At 37.7% G+C, this 23185-nt stretch overlaps 1 protein-coding gene across 1 annotated transcript; it reads left to right on the forward strand.

Moving 5' to 3' along the window:
- Positions 1–788: 788 nt before the first annotated feature.
- On the forward strand, positions 789–22853 carry LOC127629476 (rho guanine nucleotide exchange factor 28). Its single transcript, XM_052106574.1, has 28 exons — positions 789–843; positions 2092–2376; positions 3018–3186; positions 3664–3865; positions 4385–4442; positions 5514–5617; positions 5691–5796; positions 5913–5964; positions 6074–6212; positions 6456–6570; positions 10031–10086; positions 10195–10243; positions 10322–10382; positions 10490–10584; positions 10672–10800; positions 10917–11167; positions 12473–12598; positions 18014–18131; positions 18392–18646; positions 18825–18901; positions 19285–19466; positions 19554–19621; positions 21351–21518; positions 21619–21711; positions 21827–21936; positions 22024–22071; positions 22163–22267; positions 22530–22853. Exons 1-28 carry the CDS (start codon positions 789–791, stop codon positions 22851–22853), a joined length of 3600 nt encoding a protein of 1199 aa, XP_051962534.1.
- Positions 22854–23185: the final 332 nt, after the last annotated feature.

A 23185-nucleotide genomic window follows, 5' to 3' on the forward strand; every position in this document is an offset into this window, starting at 1 on the left:
TCTCTCTCTCTCTCTATATATATGATATATATGTATATACATATGCATGATGGACTTTTACACATGGATAAAACAAGTTAGTTTGATTCAGTGCATCTTGTGAAGGAGTGAAATAAAGCATCTTACCTTTAAAAACGTCCATTTCTCCTAGCATTTTTCTGTGCAAACTCCTTCACAATGTCTGTTACGTCTGATGTGCGTGCTTGCTTTCAATGCTGAGAACTGCAAGTTTGGAGAGTCTATCCTGGCTCATTATGCTTCTTCAGCAGGTTTTTATTTGTTTTAGTTTAGAAAAAGACCTCTCGGCACTTGCCACCTTGACAGGGATAGTTAGAAAAGGCTTCAGAGCTGTAGCCACATCTGTGACACTTGGAAGAATAGATGCATGTTTCAGGATCAGCAGCTTGTTCATATCTTTAATTGACCCCGTCTCGATTGCTTATATTTCTGACTGAGGGCACTTCGAAACGAAAGCAATTCTGATGGAAAATCTGAGAAAATGTCATCGTTGTATGTCATTGCAAGTGTTTCAGCTAATGCATGCAACACATCATCAGTTGCATGCAGGAGTTCACTCAGATGTAAAAAGTGGAAAAGTCTGGCTATCATCAGGCCCGTAGCTAGTGGGGTGACAGGTGGTAACGATTCTAGGGGCCCCCAGGTCTAGGGGGGCCCCACAACAAATTCTAAACCTATTTTTTTAATAGGAAAGTGGCCCTGAGCAATATATTGTCAAAGGGCCCAGAATACCTTGCTACAGCCCTGGCTATTGTATCCAAACCTTTGAAATGCCGTTTCAGCTGAGAAACAGCTGTATCAATGCAAGCGAAAAAACACCTCGGGGTCTGTGAGATGCTGATCCTTATCAAGTTCATCAAAGTGGCTTTATAAGTCATGCACGTTTTTGAGTGAAATGACAGCTGATACCCCAGGATGCAGCAAGGCCTTGTGCTGTACTTTTGATGTCCTCAAACTGATCCCTTAGCAGTGATAAGGTGTTGCAAGTATTTTCCAGTAAGGTTGCTGCTTGAAAAAGGTCCACATCTTTGTTCTGCAATATAAGCAAAACTACATTGACTAACTCCAAAATGTTTTCCTGAATCACAGTCAAAATTATGAACTTGAACATTTGCAGTTCTTCGACAAGCCCAGTCATGTCTGTAAGTTCTTCTGCTTTTTTGGAATCTAAAGTGATTTTGGTCAGTGCCCATTAGAGGTCAGCATAATGAGAACATAGTGCTTAGAGAGCATCGTGCCTGGACGCCCATTGCATGGGACAAAGTCTTTTCAGAGTTGGCTTTGAAAGCTGATTTTCCAACATTTCCCACCTTTTGATGCTTTGGCTGAAGAATGCGTTACCCCATGCACAAACCTAAGCCTACCCAACCCTACAGTACCCTACCTACCCTAACCATAACCATAACCCCATAACCCCATATCGGGGCTAGGGGGAAACCGATTCTGATGGGGAACACAATTCGATACAACAATAGCACTGTCCATGCTGGTTCTGCTAACTTCCCTAGTTCTGATCGCAGCTCCCTCCCATTTATTTGGGAAAAATATAGATGAGATTTTCGGTTTGCATTGAATTTCTCTTTTCGGTGTTTATTAATAAATTTTTGGGCCCCACTGAGATATTTTCTTTTATTTATTTAGTAAAGAATCCATTATTATTGGCTACTACAAGGTTCACTGTCAAAGCAATTGTGGAGATTCTAGATGATCAAGGATTGTGATTAGATAACAACAATAAAAGAGATTCATTGTGATTGGCAAACACAGGTAGATGTCACATAATAAGCGATAATTAGTACAAAAATAAAATTCCCATTCACACATCTGTTAAATATTGTTAAATATAAGCTTTTTTTATTGTTCATGGGTCATTTAAAAATAAAGAACGTTATTTATCGTTCATTATTTTCCTTCTAACTGGTTACCAATTGGAAAGGAGGCAGCGGAATGCTGGAAATGGAACGAAAAAAATACAGTTTCAGCTCAGAAGGAACCAAAATGAAAAACATTTTGTTTTTAGTTCCTGGTTTTTGTACTTGTGTACCTGGTATGTGTCTCCATTGGTGTGTTTAGGTCATAACCAGTCAGAGACAGTGTGCGTCCGAGCATTTACATCCACCAATGATGAGGTAATGTGTGTGGGCGTGTCTTATCTGGCATACGTGGAGGACGACGCCCAGGACCTGGCTGAATACCTGGTAACCCATAGTGACTGCCTCAGCACCACTGAACACAGAGATCTGATTGGTCGGTATGGTTTGAATGATAGCTGTGCCAGTGTACAGATGGATGAAAGAGTCACGCTCGCCCTAGCCAACCTGCACACCCCTCACAACCTGCTCGGCCAATCGGCACAAGGTGTGTGTTTGATGCTTTCTTTGTGTGTATTTATGTATAGAAAAGTCTAAGTAAATATGACTATTACTATTGCTAATTCTATTTTCAGCATAACAATTTAAGTAAAAGGTTGAGAAAGGAAATAGTGCATACTCTTATTTCAGTTGAAGCACACAAGATTATTCTCAAATAATCCCTTTTCAACAACAAATTGTTAGACTGATCATAACATTTGTAATTAAAATATTTATATTCAATTATAAAAGAGTGCAAAAATAAAATAAAACAATTACTAGGGGACTTTTGAACCCTGACATTTGTATGTGTGTGCTTCTTGGCGTATGTACAACTGTTCTTGTGTTTGTATGATGGTAAAGACAAGTGCTGCACCTGTTTGCTGTTTACAGTATGTGTCATATGAATCTGTGTATGTCTATAATTTGATTTCTTTGTTCCTGCTTCATATCCAAATGACACAAATGTCCGGAGATGAGCAGTGGAATTATAAATGCTGAGTACTAATTGGATTAGAGGTCAAAGTCACGACCACAAACAAAGATGTCTAAAGTACAGTGATATACTGTCATTGAAGTATTTTCACAGAGGAAGATGTCGGTTTTATGCATAAATATATTTTTAAATGAGTCTCTTTGTGTGTGTAGAGTCTCTCCTACATGTGTGTGTGAGGCTGGGTTTCTTGAACGTCTCCGAGTTTCTTCTCTGTCAGCCTGGTGCCCTGATGTCTATCAACTCGCCAAATCAGGATGGGGACACGCCACTACAGCTGGCCCAACAGACCAATCAGCACACTCTGATTAAACTCCTTCAGCAGTAATGTATCTTAATTTCCATTAACTGCATTTTAATTCTATTAAATTTGTGCATCTTTGTACTTTTTGATGTGATTTTATTTTCACTGGACTTTAAATGGCTCTAATTAATGTCCAATTTACAGCCAGTGTTGGGCAAGCTACTCAAAAACAATTTGTTACCTAAACTACCTACTACTCTGCAGAAAAATTAGATAAACTGGGATTTTTCACCCATTTTATCATCCACCAGTTAAAAATTGCATGCTAATTCAGACTGCTTAGAAAAGTAATACCACACCTCTCCACAACAAACTCTGAGTAGATGATTTGTGTTGCATTAATGTCAGTAGCACAAACAGTGTGGGACGAGTTAAGCCTCAAAATTAAAAATGTATAGGTTTAGTACAAATTTACAAATAACAGTGATGCGTGTCTTAGCAAGCACACTAAATATAGGTCATTTTACGATAATTCTCATTTTATGTTTATCTTTCAGCCCTCCCAATCCATTAGCCACACCCCTGGCAGGTGTGTCTCAAGTGTGGGTGAGCAGATCCCACCTCCTCAGGTTTAGCCACGCCTCTGGGATGCTGTGTCTGTCTGTGTGTGTGTCTAAGTGCACGCCCACCAAACAAACCATACAGTCATCCATATTACTGCTACGAGAGTGTGTCCGAGACTCTGTACTTCTAAACAAGGTCAGATATCACACAGGTCAGAGGGCAAGAGCCGTTCGGCCCTCAACCTCGAACCATCAGCAGTCAAATCAAAATTTTAATATACTCACTGCCACCCCTCACATACATGCTTTGAATTAGAATCATTAATGCACTGTTTGCTTTGAATAATTTTTGGAGGTTGTGTATGTGTTTGTATACTATCAGATCAAAGCATTGAGAGTGTATACAGAGAGAATGCCTGAAAGGAACACACTGTTTTCAGACACAGGTCAGTGTTTCCGCTTTGATTATAAAAATTACATTCACAAAGCTGACTGAATCTTTGTAATTCAAGTACCTGTAAAATTAGAGCAGTCGTGGCAACTATGTGCATATTCACCGTCTCCCGGTCTTTCTCTCTTTTTAATACAATTAAAAAGGATCACCATACTCTCTGCTTCACAATGTAAGTGGCCTGTTATTACTCATTATACTTTTCTTTTTAAAAGTTAGAATTTTTCATTCTTTCAAGTATGTTATTTTGTATTTATTTTACAGGTGTGGTTTAACTGCTCTTTTCAGGATGAGGATGAAGAACTCTTATCTGACGACTCTGGTAAATGTATCCACCAGTTCATGTTTACCAAATTTTTTCATACACTAAAAAATATATTTTAGCATTTCAATTTCATTACGAAGTTCCCTCAAATTTAATTGAGTATTCTTTAAAGGGATAGTTCACCCAAAAATGAAAATTCTTCATCATTTACTCACCCTCATGTCATCCCAGATGTGTATTACTTTCTTCTGCTGAACTCATCAAAGATTTTTTTTTAAATATCTCAGCTCTGTAGGTCCTCACAATGCAAGTTAATGAATATAAAAATTTTGAAGCTCAAAAAAGCACATGAAAACAGCATAAAAGTAATCCATACAGCTCCAGTAGTAAAATCTATATCTCTCCTCTCCACCAATAGCTGGTGTGTGGTGAGCGTACTGGCGCACTATGGCTGTCGTTGAATCATCCAGGTGGATGCTGCACACTGGTGATGGTTGAGGAGTGTCCCCTGTTCACTGTGTAAAGTGCTTTGACTGTAGTGTCAGAAAAGCGCTATATAAATGTAACGTTCATTCAGTCATTCCACATCTGACCACAGATTTCCATTGGAAAACTTAAGGGACACTGTGGAGTTCGGGAGGACAGCAGATTCTTTTGGGTTGGCCTCAATAAAAATTAATAGGCCAAGTTTTCGCCCAGTTTTATTTTTTATTTTTTTATTTTTTTCATAAAATTTTCCTTAACAATAGTGAAGTGGCACATTCAAGAATTCATGCATTTTTAAACTAATTTATAAATATATATTTGAAGTCAAAGAATAATCTCTAATATTCTGGATGGGCCTGGGTCTAATTTGGGTGGGCCCAGACACACCCCAGCCCACTGGATTCAGCTAAATTATGACTAGAATAAAAACATTTACCAGGCCTGCTTTAAAACACACATGTCAGCATTGTGAACACATTTACGGGTAAACAAATGACATTATCAGCAGTTTATAGTATGAATATGTTTTCAAGTAGATGAATAATTAGGTGGGGCCCTACCTGCCCATATAGATGAGCTGAGCCTGGTTGAAATTCATATTCTTCTATCTTGGTTTCACAATCCATTGTTGCGTTTTTGTAGATGAACCCACAACTCGTACTGACTCAACAAGCAATTCCCTCACTGGTTCCACTGTAACAATAACAACCAGCATCAACACCCTGCAGACTGAAGATGATAATCAGGTAAAGGATTTTTGTGGAGACGTTTCATCTTGAATTATTCTGCACTAGAATAACTATAAAGTAATCTTTTAAGGTTCATCCTCAAGACTCATTTGACTCCGAGTCAGAATCAGAGTCCTCGGCGTCTGAACAAGACTCACCAATCGCAGACAGATCACCAATATGCAGTCCAAAACATGGTGTGTTTGGGTGTTTTTATTCATATGTGATTCTTTTGTGTGTGTGTGTGTGTGTGTGTGTTCAGTATAAATTGAGCTCTGTGTATAATAAGATGCATGGTTTTTCATGTTTTTAGTTCAGTACCCCGCAAATGATGAGGAAATCACAGAGCTGGGAGAAAAGGGAAGGTATTTGATCAAACTTCTTTCTCAAGCCTAAGCATGCACAAGTGCATGAATTGTCTTAAAAACTTGCTACCTATGATTAGAAAATCAATATTTGTTCCCATATTCCTAGTACATGCTGCAGTAAGAAAGAGGAAGAAGAAAGAGATAAATTCATCCCTTCATCCAGGAAGGAGACAGAGAAATATAAAATGAGTCGAACACTTAGCTTCCTGAGGAGCCGCATGGTCAACACCAAAATAAAAAACAAGGTAAGAAAAAGGGAAAGAGAGCGGGAAATAGATCGGAAAAGAGACTTCCTAAACTGTCCACCAAAATTAAATGATACAATGTAACTTGCAGAGAATGCAAATCTCAGTGGTAAAAATTATTCAGACATTCAGCTTTTTTGAGCTGCATATCAGTCTCTCTGACCAAGTGTTGGCACAGCCTGAAGCTTGATTGATAGGATTTCTTTTCTCAGGAAACATGCTCTAATATTTACTTGTTCACAGGTGAATGCAAAGGTGGGTTCAGCCCTGCATCAGCTCTGCTCACCACAGCAGCCTTTTAATGCAGCTTGTGAACTCTGTGATCAAAATGACAGTGACGAACTCCTGCAGTGCACAAGTAAGTGAGTGTGAGTGTGTGTGTGTGTGTGTGTGTGTGTGTGTGTGTGTGTGTGTGTGTGTGTGTGTGTGTGTGTGTGTGTGTGTGTGTGTGTGTGTGTGTGTGTGTGTGTGTGTGTGTCTGCTATAGTTTAGGGTCAAAATAGTCCTCCAGAGCAGTGTTAATCACATCAACGGAATCACTTACAAAAACGTTCGTTGACAAAGATTTTTTGATTTTCTCAATGATAGACACACAAAAAAAAAAAGTCAATTTGAGCCTGTTTTGTTATGAATCCGATTCACATCAACTGAACTTCAACTTTTCGGTCTGAAACGTCATGACACCCGTATTGAAGGTGATCTGATCCTGGTTATGTAAAAAGTATTAATTTTATGATTTACACATTTTACTTTTGACTGAATGACTGAAATATGCTTTAAGAAATTAGTAATAAGCAGGTGTATGATTTAGGATCAGTTGTTTGGGGGAAAATTGGTAAATCTGGATGTTGAGTTGTAATTAATAATGCAGAAGATTAACAGAAGAATAACATTTAGAAAAACATCTAATTATAGAAGAAGATATAAATACAGATTAATCTAATTCAGTAATGTTGGGGATATGTAATATTACAATTTATATCTACACAGACATTGCAATATAACACGGAAAATGAATAACAGTCTCTAAAGCATGAAGAATTCAGAATACAGGAGGCTAAATTGTAAAGATCTAATACTACAGTATATTCATTATTATTTCACGAGCTTGGGGTTTCACAACAAGCACAATTTTGCAGTATTTTGCATGTAGCCTGTTATATGTTTGATATGTTTAAATTATTTGTTTTTTAAATACATTTTCTAAATGTTTGAATTTAGAAGTTTAAAGTTTGGTCTTTCACAGTATGACACTTTTTATTTTTTTGTCATTTTGCTTATCATCAACTGAAATGTATTATTTTTGTTGACTAAAATTATGTAATTTTAGTCAGAGTAAAACTGACTAAAATTAATGAATATCACATGACAAAATATTTACTAATATTCGTCAAAAAAACTGCTCTAAAGTGAGCTAAATCTGACAAATCCTCACTTTGGTGATTTTCAGGGACGTCATCAATTGGAAAATCAATTATTAAATTAAGCAAATAAGTATGTTTTTTTATAAAAAAAACTTTTTTAGGGGAAGGGTAAGTCAGTGGTATATGTATCCATTCTGGGGAAAATCTGTAATGTCTGATGTTTTTTATATATATATACACTGATCAGCCAAAACATTAAAACCACCTCCCTGTCTTGGGTTGCTCAGTGAGAATTGACACTGACTACCACCCCTGGAGTCACGAGTTTGAATCCAGGGTTTGCTGAGTGACTCCAGGTCTCCTTAGCAAACAAATTGGCCCAGTTGCTATAGGGAGGGTAGAGTCACATGGGGTAACCTCTTCAAACCATGCATTGCATTATCCTGCTGAAAGAGGCCACTGCCATCAGGGAATACCGTTGCCATGAAGGGGTGTACATGGTCTTCATAAATCTTTAGGTAGGTGGTACGAGTCAATGTAACATCCACATGAATGCCAAGACCCAAGGTTTCCCAGCAGAACATTGTCCAGAGCATCACACTACCTCTGCCGGCCTGCCTTCTTCCAGTAGTGCATCCTGCTGCCATCTCTTCCCCAGAGACGGCGCACACACCCGGACAGCCACATGATGTTAAAGAAAACATGATTCATCAGACCATGCCACCATCTTCCATTGCTCCATTGTCCAGTTCTGATGCTCATGTGCCCATTGTAGGTACATTCGGCGGTAGGCAGGGGTCAGCATGGGCACTCTGACTGGTCTGCGGCTACGCATCGCCATTCGTAGCAAGCTGCAATGCACTGTGTGCTTTGACACCTTTCTATTATGGCCAGCATTATGTTTTTCAGCAATTTGTGCTACAGTAGCTCTTCTGTGAGATTGAACCAGATGGGCTAGCCTTCACTCCCCACTTGCATCAGAGAGCCTTGGGCACCCATGACCCTGGTTCACTGGTTGACCTTCCTTGAACCACTTTTGGTAGGTACTAATTACTGCATACAGGGAACACCTCACAAAACCTGCCATTTTGGAGATGCCCTGACTCAGTCGTCTAGCCATCACAATTTGAATTTTGTCAAAGTTGCTTATATCAAGTCAAGTGGTTTTTATTGTCGTTTCAACCATATACAGTCAGTACAGTAAACAGCGAAACGAGACAACGTTCCTCCAGGACCATGGTGCTACATAAAAACAACATAGGACAAACACAGGACCACATGAGACTACACAACTAAATAAAATACCAATATAAAATGCCTATATATACCTATATACCTATATAAAGTGCACGTGCAAAAATGTGCAACAAGTACGGGGCAGTACAAGACATTTCTGACAATGAACAGGACAATAGGCACAGTGAGAGACAGTGCAGCGCCGACCAGTACACAGTAGTGCAAAAAGATGACAGTTTCTAAAAACGTAAACATAACATACTATGAGATAGTGTTCTATGCACATAGCAGTTATTGAGGTAGCAGACAGTTATAAAGTGACAGTAATTAAAGTGCAACTCAGCACACGTGTGTGTCAAACCAGTCTCTGAGTATTGAGGAGTCTGATGGCTTGGGGGAAGAACACAGTCTGGCCGTGAGGGCCCGAATGCTTCGGTACCTCTTGCCAGATGGCAGGAGGGTAAAGAGTTTGTGTGAGGGGTTTGTGGGGTCGTCCACAATGCTGGTTGCTTTGTGGATACAGTGTTTTTTGTAAATGTCTTTGATGGAGGGAAGAGAGACCCCGATGATCTTCTCAGCTGTCCTCACTATCCTCTGCAGGGCTTTGCGGTCCGAAATGGTGCAAGTCCCAAACCAGGCAGTGATGCAGCTGCTCAGGATGCTCTCAATAGTCCCTCTATAGAATGTAGAAAGGATGGGGGGTGAGAGATGTGCTTTCCTCAGCCTTTGAAGAAAGTAGAGACGCTGCTGGGCTTTCTTGGTGATAGAGCTAGTGTTGAGGGACCAGGTGAGGTTCTCCGCCAGGTGAACACCAAGGAATTTGGTGCTCTTGACGATCTCCACAGAGGAGCCATCGATGTTCAATGGAGAGTGTTCACCTTGTGCTCTCCTAAAGTCAACAACCATCTCTTTTGTTTTGTCGACATTCAGGGGCAGGTTGTTGGCTCTACACTAGTCCGTTAGCCAAAACGCTTGCCCATTTTTCCTGCTTCCAACAGATGAAATTCAAGAACTGACTGTTCTCTTGCTGCCTAATATATCCCACCCCTTGACAGGTGCCATTGTAATGAGATAATAAATGTTATTCACTTCACCTGTCAATGGTTTTAATGTTGTGGCTGATCAGTCCACACACACACACACACACACACACACACACACAAAGCATATATAATTTACCAAGATTTGATTGACTTAAAGATGCCATTTCCTGTCCAGACTGCACCATAATTATTCATAAGGCTTGCTGTGATTCTGCCCCTCTGTGTTTAAAGGTGAGTGTTAAGTTTTTTAAGGGTGAGTGTAAATACATAACACTTCAGGTGGACGCACAGAAGTGCATGAAACTTAGATATGCAATTGCATTTATTTTCACTTCCCAGAATTCCTATTCGGCACCACTAAGAACCACTGACTCTTCAATCCTGTTATGTGAGTGAACCAATCACATTTATATGATATTATAACAAATCATGATGTGTAGCACTCATTTATGCTTCAATAACACAGGCTCATCAAGTCACAGCTCTCCATCTCTGTCTCTGACCAACGACAACACCGTGACACACAGGTCTGTATGTTTATGTCCATGCATGCTTTCTGTTTTTATTGATTTATTGTCTTTTTATACCCATAATGTCAATATTTGCACATATCTTGTGCGCTTTTTTGTTGCAGAAAGCGGAGTAACAGTGAGGGGTGTGGCCATGATTTTACTCTATGGAAAAGCTGGTCTTTGATTGGCCATTCCTCTGGAACAAGCCCCAACACCAGTAAGCTTTCTCAACACACGGGTTGAAAGAATTTTTTCTGAATAACAATTCACACTACTTTAATATTTTAAACCCTGTCTTTATCAGATTCGACTGATTCCTCTTTCACTCGTATATCTTTTGACTACACTGCTGAATCCTGGAGTGCTGCTGTGGACTCTGAATTCAGTAGAACACTGGATAAAGAGGTGGTCAAGAGGCAGGAAATCATCTATGGTCAGTAAGCAGAGTTACAGGACTTTTTTAAAGGACTGTAGATAACAGTTAAAACATTTCTGAAATTTTGTGGTTTTTTTTATTAAAGGTTTATCTCAATTTGATTGTCATTGCAGAGCTGATGCAGACAGAATTTCACCATGTCCAAACTCTCTCTGTTATGGCTGATGTTTTGAGGCGGGGACTGTTGGAGGAAGTGCAGCTGGAACAGGATGTGATTGATCAGATTTTCCCCAGACTGGATGAGCTCATGACTCTTCACAGAAACTTTCTCATTGCCATGGAAACCAGACAGTGGGCTTCTAGACTCCCAGGAAAGCACAGAAACTTCATCATTAGACGAATTGGAGATATTCTGTTACAGCAGGCAAGTAAGAATACAAACAGATGTAATAGCCATAATTAATTAATTAGGGTGCTTTTAGGGCAAGTTATAAGTCACAAATGCATTTATATGTTTTGCAATTAGGTCCAAGTGTTTTAACTGCCCAATCCTGCAATAAAAGTTCCTTTGCAAATCTTGAATTGTTTTATGACTGGTTCAAAAACAATCCACGCTGATATGAGCTGAAAAAATACACACACATAGTCCAACAATGCAAAAAATTAATTTCTTACCGAGTATTTTTGTCTTGTTTTCCTGTTAAAAATATCTAAATATTCTTAAAACAAGACAAATTTACTTGAGAAGCAAAATAACTAAAAATAAAAAAGATATTTTGTCTTGTTTCAGAGATATCAAACCAAATTTAGTAACGTTTATGCTTATAACAAGAAAAAACGATTTGCCAATGGGGTAAGAAAAATTAACTTTTCTATTGGCAAATAGGTGTTTTCTTGTTTTAAGCATAAACCGCAACAAAGTTTGTGAGATTCCTCTGAAAATAGAATATCGTATGCCACTCTGCATCATTTTTTTCTGGTTTTAAGGATATTTAGGTATTTTTATTGGAAAATATGACCAAAATAAAGAAGAAAGTGATTTTAACATTGAAAGCATTATAAATGATGCACACACATAGGCGCACTGAGAAACACTTCGAAATTTTCAAAGATGTCCATCTAGGGCATGTTCAAAAACACCATAGATTAAAAATAGCACAGATGTGTGAAAGAACGCATCCATGACGCATTGGACCCCACAAACCCCCCAAAACAACAAGATGCAGCAGCTAAATGAAAGAGAATGGCTTCTCCTCTTTAGAGATGTAACTTGACACAACGCCTTTTAAAAGCGGCTAGATAGATCACAGTGATAGATCTAATGCATGTTTATATACAAAAATAATTAAACATAGTCCTGATTGGTCCCCTTTGGTGTTCAGAAGTTTTGCCACTGTAGGCCTGTCTGTCCTGCTCTCGAAATGAGCACCAGTGGGCGGGGCCAAGATGACGCATGTTGTGGCATGTATAAATTCAAATGAGCATTCAATGTCTCTTGACGTCACGAACACACAAAACTAGATGTTTCAGCAGAGTGGTAACTATAAATGTTCTTTTTAGATTGGGGAGGAAGTTTTGAGATCTGAATACACATAGTACAGTTACCTCTTATATGTCTAAATATCAAGGAAAATGTAATTCTCCATTTTATGACCTCTTTAAATGTATTGGAGCAAGTTTAGCTATTATGCCTCAGAGTTTTTTAACAAGTGGGTGTATGTATGTTTAGTTCTCAGGTCCACATGCCTCTCAGATGATCGAGTTGTATGGTGATTTCTGCGGTCGACATCCAGAGGCACTGAAGACTTATAAACAACTGCTGCAGAGTAACAGGAAACTACAGTTATTCCTCAGAGTACGTTGATTACTTAAGCAAAAAATACAATCTTTTGACTATAGAGCACAGATGTCTGGTTATACATTCTATTGACTACAGAGTGCAGCAGTCTGGTTATACAATCTATTGACTATAGAGCCCTGTAGTCTGTTTATACAATCTATTGACTATAGAGTGCAGTAGTCTGTTTATACAATCTATTGACTATAGAGTGCAGTAGTCTGGTATATACAATCTATTGACTATAGAGCCCTGTAGTCTGTTTATACAATCTATTGACTATAGAGTGCAGTAGTCTGGTATATACAATCTATTGACTATAGAGCCCTGTAGTCTGTTTATACAATCTATTGACTATAGAGCACAGTAGTCTGTTTATACAATCTATTGACTATAGAGTGCAGTAGTCTGGTATATACAATCTATTGACTATAGAGCCCTGTAGTCTGTTTATACAATCTATTGACTATAGAGTGCAGTAGTCTGTTTATACAATCTATTGACTATAGAGTGCAGTAGTCTGTTTATACAATCTATTGACTATAGAGTGCAGTAGTCTGGTATATACAATCTATTGACTATAGAGCCCTGTAGTCTGTTTATACAATCTATTGACTATAGAGTGCAGTAGTCTGGTATATACAATCTATTGACTATAGAGCCCTGTAGTCTGTTTATACAATCTATTGACTATAGAGCCCTGTAGTCTGTTTATACAATCTATTGACTATAGAGTGCAGTAGTCTGGTTATACAATCTAGTGACTATAGAGCACAGTAGTCCGTTTATACAATCTATTGACTATAGAGCACAGTAGTCTGGTATATACAATCTATTGACTATAGAGCCCTGTAGTCTGTTTATACAATCTATTGACTATAGAGTGCAGTTGTCAGGTTATACAATCTATTGACTATAGAGCGCAGTAGTCTGGTATATACAATCTATTGACTATAGAGCCCTGTAGTCTGTTTATACAATCTATTGACTATAGAGCACAGTAGTCTGTTTATACAATCTATTGACTATAGAGCACAGTAGTCCGTTTATACAATCTATTGACTATAGAGCCCTGTAGTCTGTTTATACAATCTATTGACTATAGAGTGCAGTAGTCTGGTTATACAATCTATTGACTATAGAGCACAGTAGTCCGTTTATACAATCTATTGACTATAGGGCACAGTAGTCTGGTATATACAATCTATTGACTATAGAGTACAGTAGTCTGGTTATACAATCTATTGACTATAGAGCACAGTAGTCTGGTATATACAATCTATTGACTATAGAGCACAGTAGTCTGGTATATACAATCTATTGACTATAGAGCACAGTAGTCTGGTTATACAATCTATTGACTATAGAGTGCATTTGTCTGGTATATACAATCTATTGACTATAGAGCACAGTAGTCTGGTATATACAATCTATTGACTATAGAGCACAGTAGTCTGGTATATACAATCTATTGACTATAGAGCCCTGTAGTCTGTTTATACAATCTATTGACTATAGAGCACAGTAGTCTGGTTATACAATCTATTGACTATAGAGCACAGTAGTCTGGTATATACAATCTATTGACTATAGAGTGCATTTGTCTGGTATATACAATCTATTGACTATAGAGCACAGTAGTCTGGTATATACAATCTATTGACTATAGAGCACAGTAGTCTGGTATATACAATCTATTGACTATAGAGCACAGTAGTCTGGTATATACAATCTATTGACTATAGAGTGCATTTGTCTGGTATATACAATCTATTGACTATAGAGCACAGTAGTCTGGTATATACAATCTATTGACTATAGAGCACAGTAGTCTGGTTATACAATCTATTGACTATAGAGCACAGTAGTCTGGTTATACAATCTATTGACTATAGAGCACAGTAGTCTGGTATATACAATCTATTGACTATAGAGCACAGTAGTCTGGTATATACAATCTATTGACTATAGAGCACAGTAGTCTGGTATATACAATCTATTGACTATAGAGCACAGTAGTCTGGTATATACAATCTATTGACTATAGAGTGCATTTGTCTGGTTTATACAATCTATTGACTATAGAGCGCAGTAGTCTGGTATATACAATCTATTGACTATAGAGTGCATTTGTCTGGTATATACAATCTATTGACTATAGAGCGCAGTAGTCTGGTATATACAATATATTGACTATAGAGTGCAGTTGTCTGGTTATACAACCTATTGACTATAGAGCACAGTAGTCTGCATATACAATCTATTGACTGTAGAGTGCATTTGTCTGGTATATACAATCTATTGACTATAGAGCACAGTAGTCTGCTTATACAATCTATTGACTATAGAGTGCATTTGTCTGGTTATACAATCTATTGACTATAGAGCACAGTAGTCTGCTTATACAATCTATTGACTATAGAGTTCATTTGTCTGGTTATACAATCTATTGACTATAGAGTGCATTTGTCTGCTTATACAATATATTGACTATAGAGTGCAGTTGTCTGTTTATACAATCTATTGACTATAGAGTGCATTTGTCTGGTATATACAATCTATTGACTATAGAGCACAGTAGTCTGCTTATACAATCTATTGACTATAGAGTGCATTTGTCTGGTTATACAATCTATTGACTATAGAGCACAGTAGTCTGCTTATACAATATATTGACTATAGAGTGCAGTTGTCTGTTTATACAATCTATTGACTATAGAGTGCATTTGTCTGGTTATACAATCTATTGACTATAGAGCACAGTAGTCTGCTTATACAATCTATTGACTATAGAGTGCATTTGTCTGGTATATACAATCTATTGACTATAGAGCACAGTAGTCTGCTTATACAGTCTATTGACTATAGAGTGCATTTGTCTGGTATATACAATCTATTGACTATAGAGCACAGTAGTCTGCTTATACAGTCTATTGACTATAGAGTGCATTTGTCTGGTTATACAGTCTATTGACTATAGAGTGCATTTGTCTGGTATATACAATCTATTGACTATAGAGTGCATTTGTCTGCTTATACAATCTATTGACTATAGAGCACAGTAGTCTGCTTATACAATCTATTGACTATAGAGTGCAGTTGTCTGTTTATACAATCTATTGACTATAGAGCGCAGTAGTCTGGTATATACAATATATTGACTATAGAGTGCAGTTGTCTGGTTATACAACCTATTGACTATAGAGCACAGTAGTCTGCATATACAATCTATTGACTGTAGAGTGCATTTGTCTGGTTATACAATCTATTGACTATAGAGCGCAGTCGTCTGGTTATACACTCTATTGACTATAGAGCACAGTAGTCTGCTTATACAATCTATTGACTATAGAGTGCATTTGTCTGGTATATACAATCTATTGACTATAGAGCGCAGTCGTCTGGTTATACACTCTATTGACTATAGAGCACAGTAGTCTGCTTATACAATCTATTGACTACAGAGTGCAGTAGTCTGGTTATACACTCTATTGACTATAGAGCACAGTAGTCTGCTTATACAATCTATTGACTATAGAGCACAGTAGTCTGCTTATACAATCTATTGACTATAGAGCGCAGTAGTCTGGTTATACACTCTATTGACTATAGAGCACAGTAGTCTGCTTATACAATCTATTGACTATAGAGTGCAGTAGTCTGGTTATACACTCTATTGACTATAGAGCACAGTAGTCTGCTTATACAATCTATTGACTATAAAGTGCATTTGTCTGGTATATACAATATATTGACTATAGAGTGCATTTGTCTGGTTATACAATCTATTGACCATAGAGCCTTGTAGTCTGTTTATACAATCTATTGACTATAGAGCACAGTAGTCTGCATATACAATCTATTGACTATAGAGTGCATTTTTCTGGTTATACAATCTATTGACTATAGAGCACAGTAGTCTGCATATACAATCTATTGACTATAGAGTGCATTTTTCTGGTTATACAATCTATTGACTATAGAGCGCAGTAGTCTGGTTCCAGAAGTAAAAATGTCATTTTTGTTTACCATAGGTTAATTGATTTATAACAATAACATATAAACCTTTAAAGACAAACCTACCGTGAGCTCCAAGGTTGTTAATCAATGAAATATGCTTCTGTTGAAGCCTTGAGTTTACATCATTTCAATTTTATTTTTATAACTAAACCATAAATGATCCTTCAGATAATGATCCACCAATCAGAGAATCGTGATAAACACAGTGCACCAATATTGTTCTGCAGCAAACCCCCACTCCCTTAACTTGCTGTGATTGAGTCCCTAAACACTTAAACTACTTATGTATTTGTAAACGTTGGAATATTTACAATAAACTTAAAATATATTGTTTCTGTACTTATTAAGTCAATAGTTTTGTTTTTCCATAGTCTTTTAATTTGATTACGTCATTCACAATGCTTCATTGTTGTTCATTCCCTCACTAAAGACTGCAAGTAAACAGCCTTGTACCTTTTTTATATTGTCTTTTTGTATGATTTATAAATATTTTTTTGCTTTAAATCAAAATTTGTAATCTTGTGATTTGCACCGGATGGTTTGGTTCATGATTTATAGTTGATTTATTAAGGATTTTAGGAAATTCCAACAGAAAAAATTAATGTGAAAAATATTTCCAGAACCAATATGCTCGGAAAAGTTCCATTGTTCCACTCTATTATTATAAAAATTAGTGTTACGATTATGATGACAACGACTTCACTGTAAAAAAAGTGAGTTTTTTTTTGTTGAGTTTACCTTAAAGAACTGGCAGCTGTGGTTGCAACAATTTTACAATATTCTAATTTAACCATGTGCGACCCCAAGTACACATCCATTTATTTTGGCTAGATACGCAACGCATCATTTAAATGAATTTAAACCAACTGATCACAGTTCAGAAGAAATCTGAGCTTTCAGAGGCTTTATGTGGAGTTATGATGAATATAAGGTGCACTTTGAACTTTTCTGATACCAGTGCAGACAGACAGCACACTGGAGGTTAAGTCATTCACAAATTAGGGAGCATGGGGACATCCTATAGCTCTCTATGCAGCTAAGTGCATTCACTCCTAAAATCTGACCAAAGGTTTTGTTTCAGGCTGCAGATTATGTTTGGACCACTCAAACAATTTGATTTTAAAAATCAGACTTTCTGTAGCTTGGTATTATTTAAAATTTCACAGCTTATGCATGTTTATTAGGTGCTACTAGTTACAAATCAAAAAGGGAAATGGAAATTCAAACAGCAGTCACACTCGGGTCTCAGAAGATTTAAAGTACATGCATTGTCATTTTAAATATAATATAATTTTTCACAATATAGGCTATAGTAAGGTAACTTACAGTTAACAAATGAACAGGTTTTTACTGTAGAATTTTTACTTTTATTTTCTCTTAAAATAAGTCATTTTAAATTTTTCACCTCTACAGCATCAGAGTACCAATTCAGTCATCAAACGTCGAGAAATCCCAGAATTCCTTTTGCTTATCACACAGAGGATCACAAAGTACCCTGTTCTGTTAGAAAGACTCCTTCAACACACAGAAGGTAATTCCAAATCCATTCTACAATCTTCTTAACAGCACATGCACTTAAAAGCTCCAAGCAAACACTATAAGACCTTTATCATATTGAATATTGAAATGCTTTAGCCAAGAGAACACTGTGTGAACAAACATTACAAAGTTCATCAATTGAAGTTGTTGACAATGCATCTGCCTTATTTCAAGTGAAATCAAACCTTAGATGTAATAATTATGCAGACATATATCAACCACTAATCCTACATTGTGCCTTGACTCCTGTAGATGACAGTGCTGAGCGGTATGACATTGCGGTGACACTGGAGGGCTTGCGTGCGGTTTTAGAGGCGGTTGAGCGGCGTGTAGGTGAATACGAGCATGCTAATAAACTACAGGACATCATTAGTCGTCTAGACAACAAGAGCTATACTCGCCTGAAAAATGGAGAGATTTTCAGCAAACAAGAATTACTGAAAGAACAACGAACTCTCATACACGCATCAGCGCTTGCGTGTAGGACCACCTCAGGCAGACTGAGAGGTGTGTTTGGGCTCAGGGGTTCTGTCGATGTACTGTTCCTACATAAAAGTGATTATTAACCTCAATATTATGTTATACTTCAAATTGAGGAGCGGGTGTGGGTATTTGTGTTCTCTTTTTCATAAAAATATACCATACAATTACATTCCCATACAGTCTCATTATTTATTCTTTCCAGAAGTTCTTGCCTTGCTCCTCACAGATGTTCTGGCTTTTCTTCAGGAGAAAGAACAGAAGTTAATCTTTGCCGCATTGGTACACGCACACACGTACACATACAGACATTAAACCATATACCATGTCTTTCTGGTTGTCTGCATATGCATTAAGGTCCTCCTAGTATGAAAGTGTGATAAACAGAAAAATGTATGTATTTATGTATGTATCTCTCTTTGTCAAATACATTTTAAATATACACTGACGGCCAAAAGTTTGGAATAATGTACAGATTTTGCACTTATGGAAAGAAATTGGTAATTTTATTCACCAAAGTGGCATACAACTGATCACATTGTATAGTCAGGACATTATTAACGTGCACAAATTCAGGTGAATTAAAGGACCAATTTCCTTCCGAAACAGCAAAATCTGTACACTATTCCAAACTTTTGGTGTATAAAAAATTATTGTGTCTTCAGGAGCAGAAGCCGTCTGTGATGCCCTTACGGAGACTCATTGTGAGAGAGATAGCCAATCAGGAGAGAGGATTATTTCTGATCAGTAGTGAGTGCTCTGGAGGACCGGAGATGTATGAGATACACACTTGCACTCGTGAGGAACGTAATACGTGGATGACACTGTTGAGGCAAGCTTCTGAAAGGTGTGTTAGACTTTGTATGTTTTATGATAAGACAGGGAGTGTGTGAATGTGAGATTCAATTTATTCTGAATTACTATTTTATTTCAGCCTTCCTGATGATCACATCAAGAAGAACGAGGGTGAGATCAAAGTCAAGAAAATACAGAAATTGCAAGGTACACATCTATCCATCTGTCCATTCATCAATCCACCTGTACGTTCATCCATCCATCCACACACTTAATCCATTCATCTAAACATTCATCCACTTTAACTATCCATCTATTATCCATTGCCTCCATCCATCTATAAACTTCATCCATCCATCTATCCACTTCATCCATTCAACCATCTATCATTCCACCCACTTCATCCATCCATCTATTCATTAACCTTATCCATCCATCCACTTCATACATCCCCCTGTTCTGTATATTTATCCATTCACTTCATTAATCCATCCATTCATCCACTTCAACGATCAATCATATGTTCATCCACTTTATCAATCCAATCATCTATCAACTTCATCCATCTATCCATTCATCCCTCTATCCACTTCATCCATCCACCCATCCACTTCATCTATCCATCCATCCACTTAATTAATTCATCCACTTCATCATCTATCAGCTTCATTCATCCATCCACTTCATCCATCTATCCATCAATCCAATAACCCATCCACTTCAAATATCCATCCATCCACTTACTGTAATTTTGTTCACTTCATCCATTCATCCATCAATCCATTGCCTTCATCCATCCATCCACTTATCCATCCATCCATAAATCTTATCTATCCATCCATACACTTCATTCATCCATCTATCCATCCATCAATCCATCCATCAACTTCATCCATATATCCACTTTATCATACATCCATCTATCAACTTCATCCATCCATTCATGCATCTATCCACTTTATCCATTTATCCATCAATCCATTAACCCATCCACTACATCCATCCATCTATCCACTTCATCTATTCATCCATCTGTCCATCAATGCATTGCCTTCATCCGTCCATCCACTTATCCATCAGCCTTATACATCCATCCATAAACTTCATCCATCCATCCACCTGTACTTTATATCTATCCATCCACTTCATCCAACCATCCATTCATCCACTTCTCCCATCATCCATCTGTCCATCCACTTTATCCATCAATCCATCTATCAACTTCATCCATCCATCCATTAATCCTTCCATCCACTTCATCTTTCCAACCATTCACTTAATTAATTCACCCACTTCATCTATCTATCATTCATCCATCTATCCACCCATCCACTTCATCTATCTGTCCATCCACTTATCCTTCCATCGATCCATCAACCTTATCCATCCATCCATACACTTCATTCATCCATACACATAATTCATTCATCCATCTATCCATCCATTCATCCATCGCCTTCATCCATCCATCCACTTTATCATCCATCCATCTATCAACTTTATCCATCCATCCACTTCATTCATCCTCTTTATCCATCTATCCATCCACTTCCCCATCCATCAACTTCATCCATCCACTTTATCTCTCTATCCATACTTCTATCAATTTCATCCATCCATCACATCCATCCATCCATCCATCCATCCATCCACTTCATCCTTCCACTTTATCCATTCATCCATCCATCCATTCACTTCATCCATCCATCTGTCAACCCCATTCATCCATTCATCCATCAACTTCATCCATCCATCATCTATTAACCTCATCTATCTATCCATCTATCCATCCACTTTATCCATTCATCTAGTATCAACTTCATCCATCCATCCATCCATCCATCCATCCATCCATCCATCCATCAACTTTATTCATCCATCCATCCATCCATCCATCATGTCTGATTGCTACTGTGTGTGTTCTCTCTGTGTGTAGAGGCGCTGTTCTCTTTGGACATGCAGGTGTGCTCTGTTATTGAGGAAAAGTTGAGGATATGTAGAGGAGCCGGTAGAGGGAGTCTGGCTTCCTGTCGCCTGCTAGTTCAACCCCACCCAGACAACACCCCTCAAGGCATAACATTGCTGTGTGATGCACAGGAAGAGGGTAACGTATCTATATTTTTCTCTCTCACACACACAGTTACACAGTCAGGCACTCTTGACTGAACTCACTCTCTTTCTCTCTCTCTTTTTTTCTTTCCCAGTGGTGCAGCTGGCTATCACTATATTGTCTTGGCTTTTTCCTTTCATGTGGTCACCACGTAACCAAGACAACATTGGCCATGACAGAGTGACCAGTGAGTAATTACATTACCAACACCAATTCTGTAATTCTGACAACTCAGATAGTTTCTTAATACAGAATCAGTCAGGATAAACAATTACAAACAAATTATATCTATTTCTCTCAAGGTAATGAACAAAATGTACCGGCTAGGAGCAGGAGATGTGCTCTGGTAGGAACAGGGATGGGGCCTCTCACAATAGCCCCAATAAGCCCCTCCCAGCAGATTTATTTAAAGGTAAACACATTTAAAAACTATTTAGCGTATATAGTGTGTCTGATAATAATGTATGACACATAACCTTTTATCTACTACTTTTTCTAGGTAGCAGAGAGTGTTCACAACTTAATCCATATACTGTACAGTCTGCAGGTGGGAATCCTTGTTTATTGTTTAATTCATAGCATTTAAATGTGTATGTTTCTTTGTTAAATGCACACACCAGCATACTCTTATTTTGAAGGCTGCTATAGTGATACAGGACAGTTGCTTTGAAGTGCAAAAACACCTCCTCCTGGAGGGGGAAGCTTCCTCCTTTCCTCCTGCCAGTGATTATGATGTTAAAAAGGTGGGTGTGTCAATATTCCTTATGTTGGTTCTTTTTTTTATTATTATTATTAATGAATCATCCCATTTTAGCAACAGTATTTGAAGTAAATTAGTTTAATATCTTTGTTTGGCACGTAAAAAGGAATTGTGAATTATTGGATTTCCAAACAAAAAAAAGTTTTCAATGTCTTTATCCGTATTTGAAGTAGCCTAGACTATCTTTAACGAATAAAAGCCCTGATAATGATTGACTTCTGTGCAATAATTCCTGTCATTCGTAGCAGAATTTGGACACAGGTGGCACAGTCGGCGGGACCATAGCAGTGCGGCAGAAAGAACTGGACCAGAGAGAAAGAGAGCACACTGAACTAAAGGACAGACTGATGAAAGAGAGAGAGCAGTTTGAGGAAGAATTGAAGAAGTTTGAGGAGATGCTCAGGCAGCTGAGAGAGGAGGAGAAAAGAGTGGAGGTAGAGAGGGAGAGATTAAGGGAAGAGGGGAAGAAAGTGGTAAGAGAGAGAAAGAGTCTGGAGACACAGCTAAGACTCATACAGCACAATTCAAACAATAGTCAGAAGAGTCTGTCTTTTACCATATCACTGTAAAAATGAAAGGACGGTGTGTGTCTGTGTGTTCATCTATCAACAAAATTCATCTATCATATACTCGCCACCATATGATTTTCTTTCATTCATGAAAAGTACACAAAATTAGTTGTTCTGCAGAAAATGTCCTGACAAGCTCCAAAAATGCCAAAAAGCACCATAAAAGTATCAATAAAGTTGTCATTTTAATGGGTAAACTATTCCGTTACAGAGACACTACTTTGCCTTTGTAGTGATGTATTTGTATCAGGATTGTACCATAAAATAAATCTTTCTTTCCATGTGTCAAACAGGATTTAAATAGTGTGTTTGTCTTCATAAAGGTACTTTCA

The sequence above is a fragment of the Xyrauchen texanus genome, chromosome 36 (genome assembly GCF_025860055.1).
Source record: "Xyrauchen texanus isolate HMW12.3.18 chromosome 36, RBS_HiC_50CHRs, whole genome shotgun sequence".
Taxonomy (NCBI): domain Eukaryota; kingdom Metazoa; phylum Chordata; class Actinopteri; order Cypriniformes; family Catostomidae; genus Xyrauchen; species Xyrauchen texanus.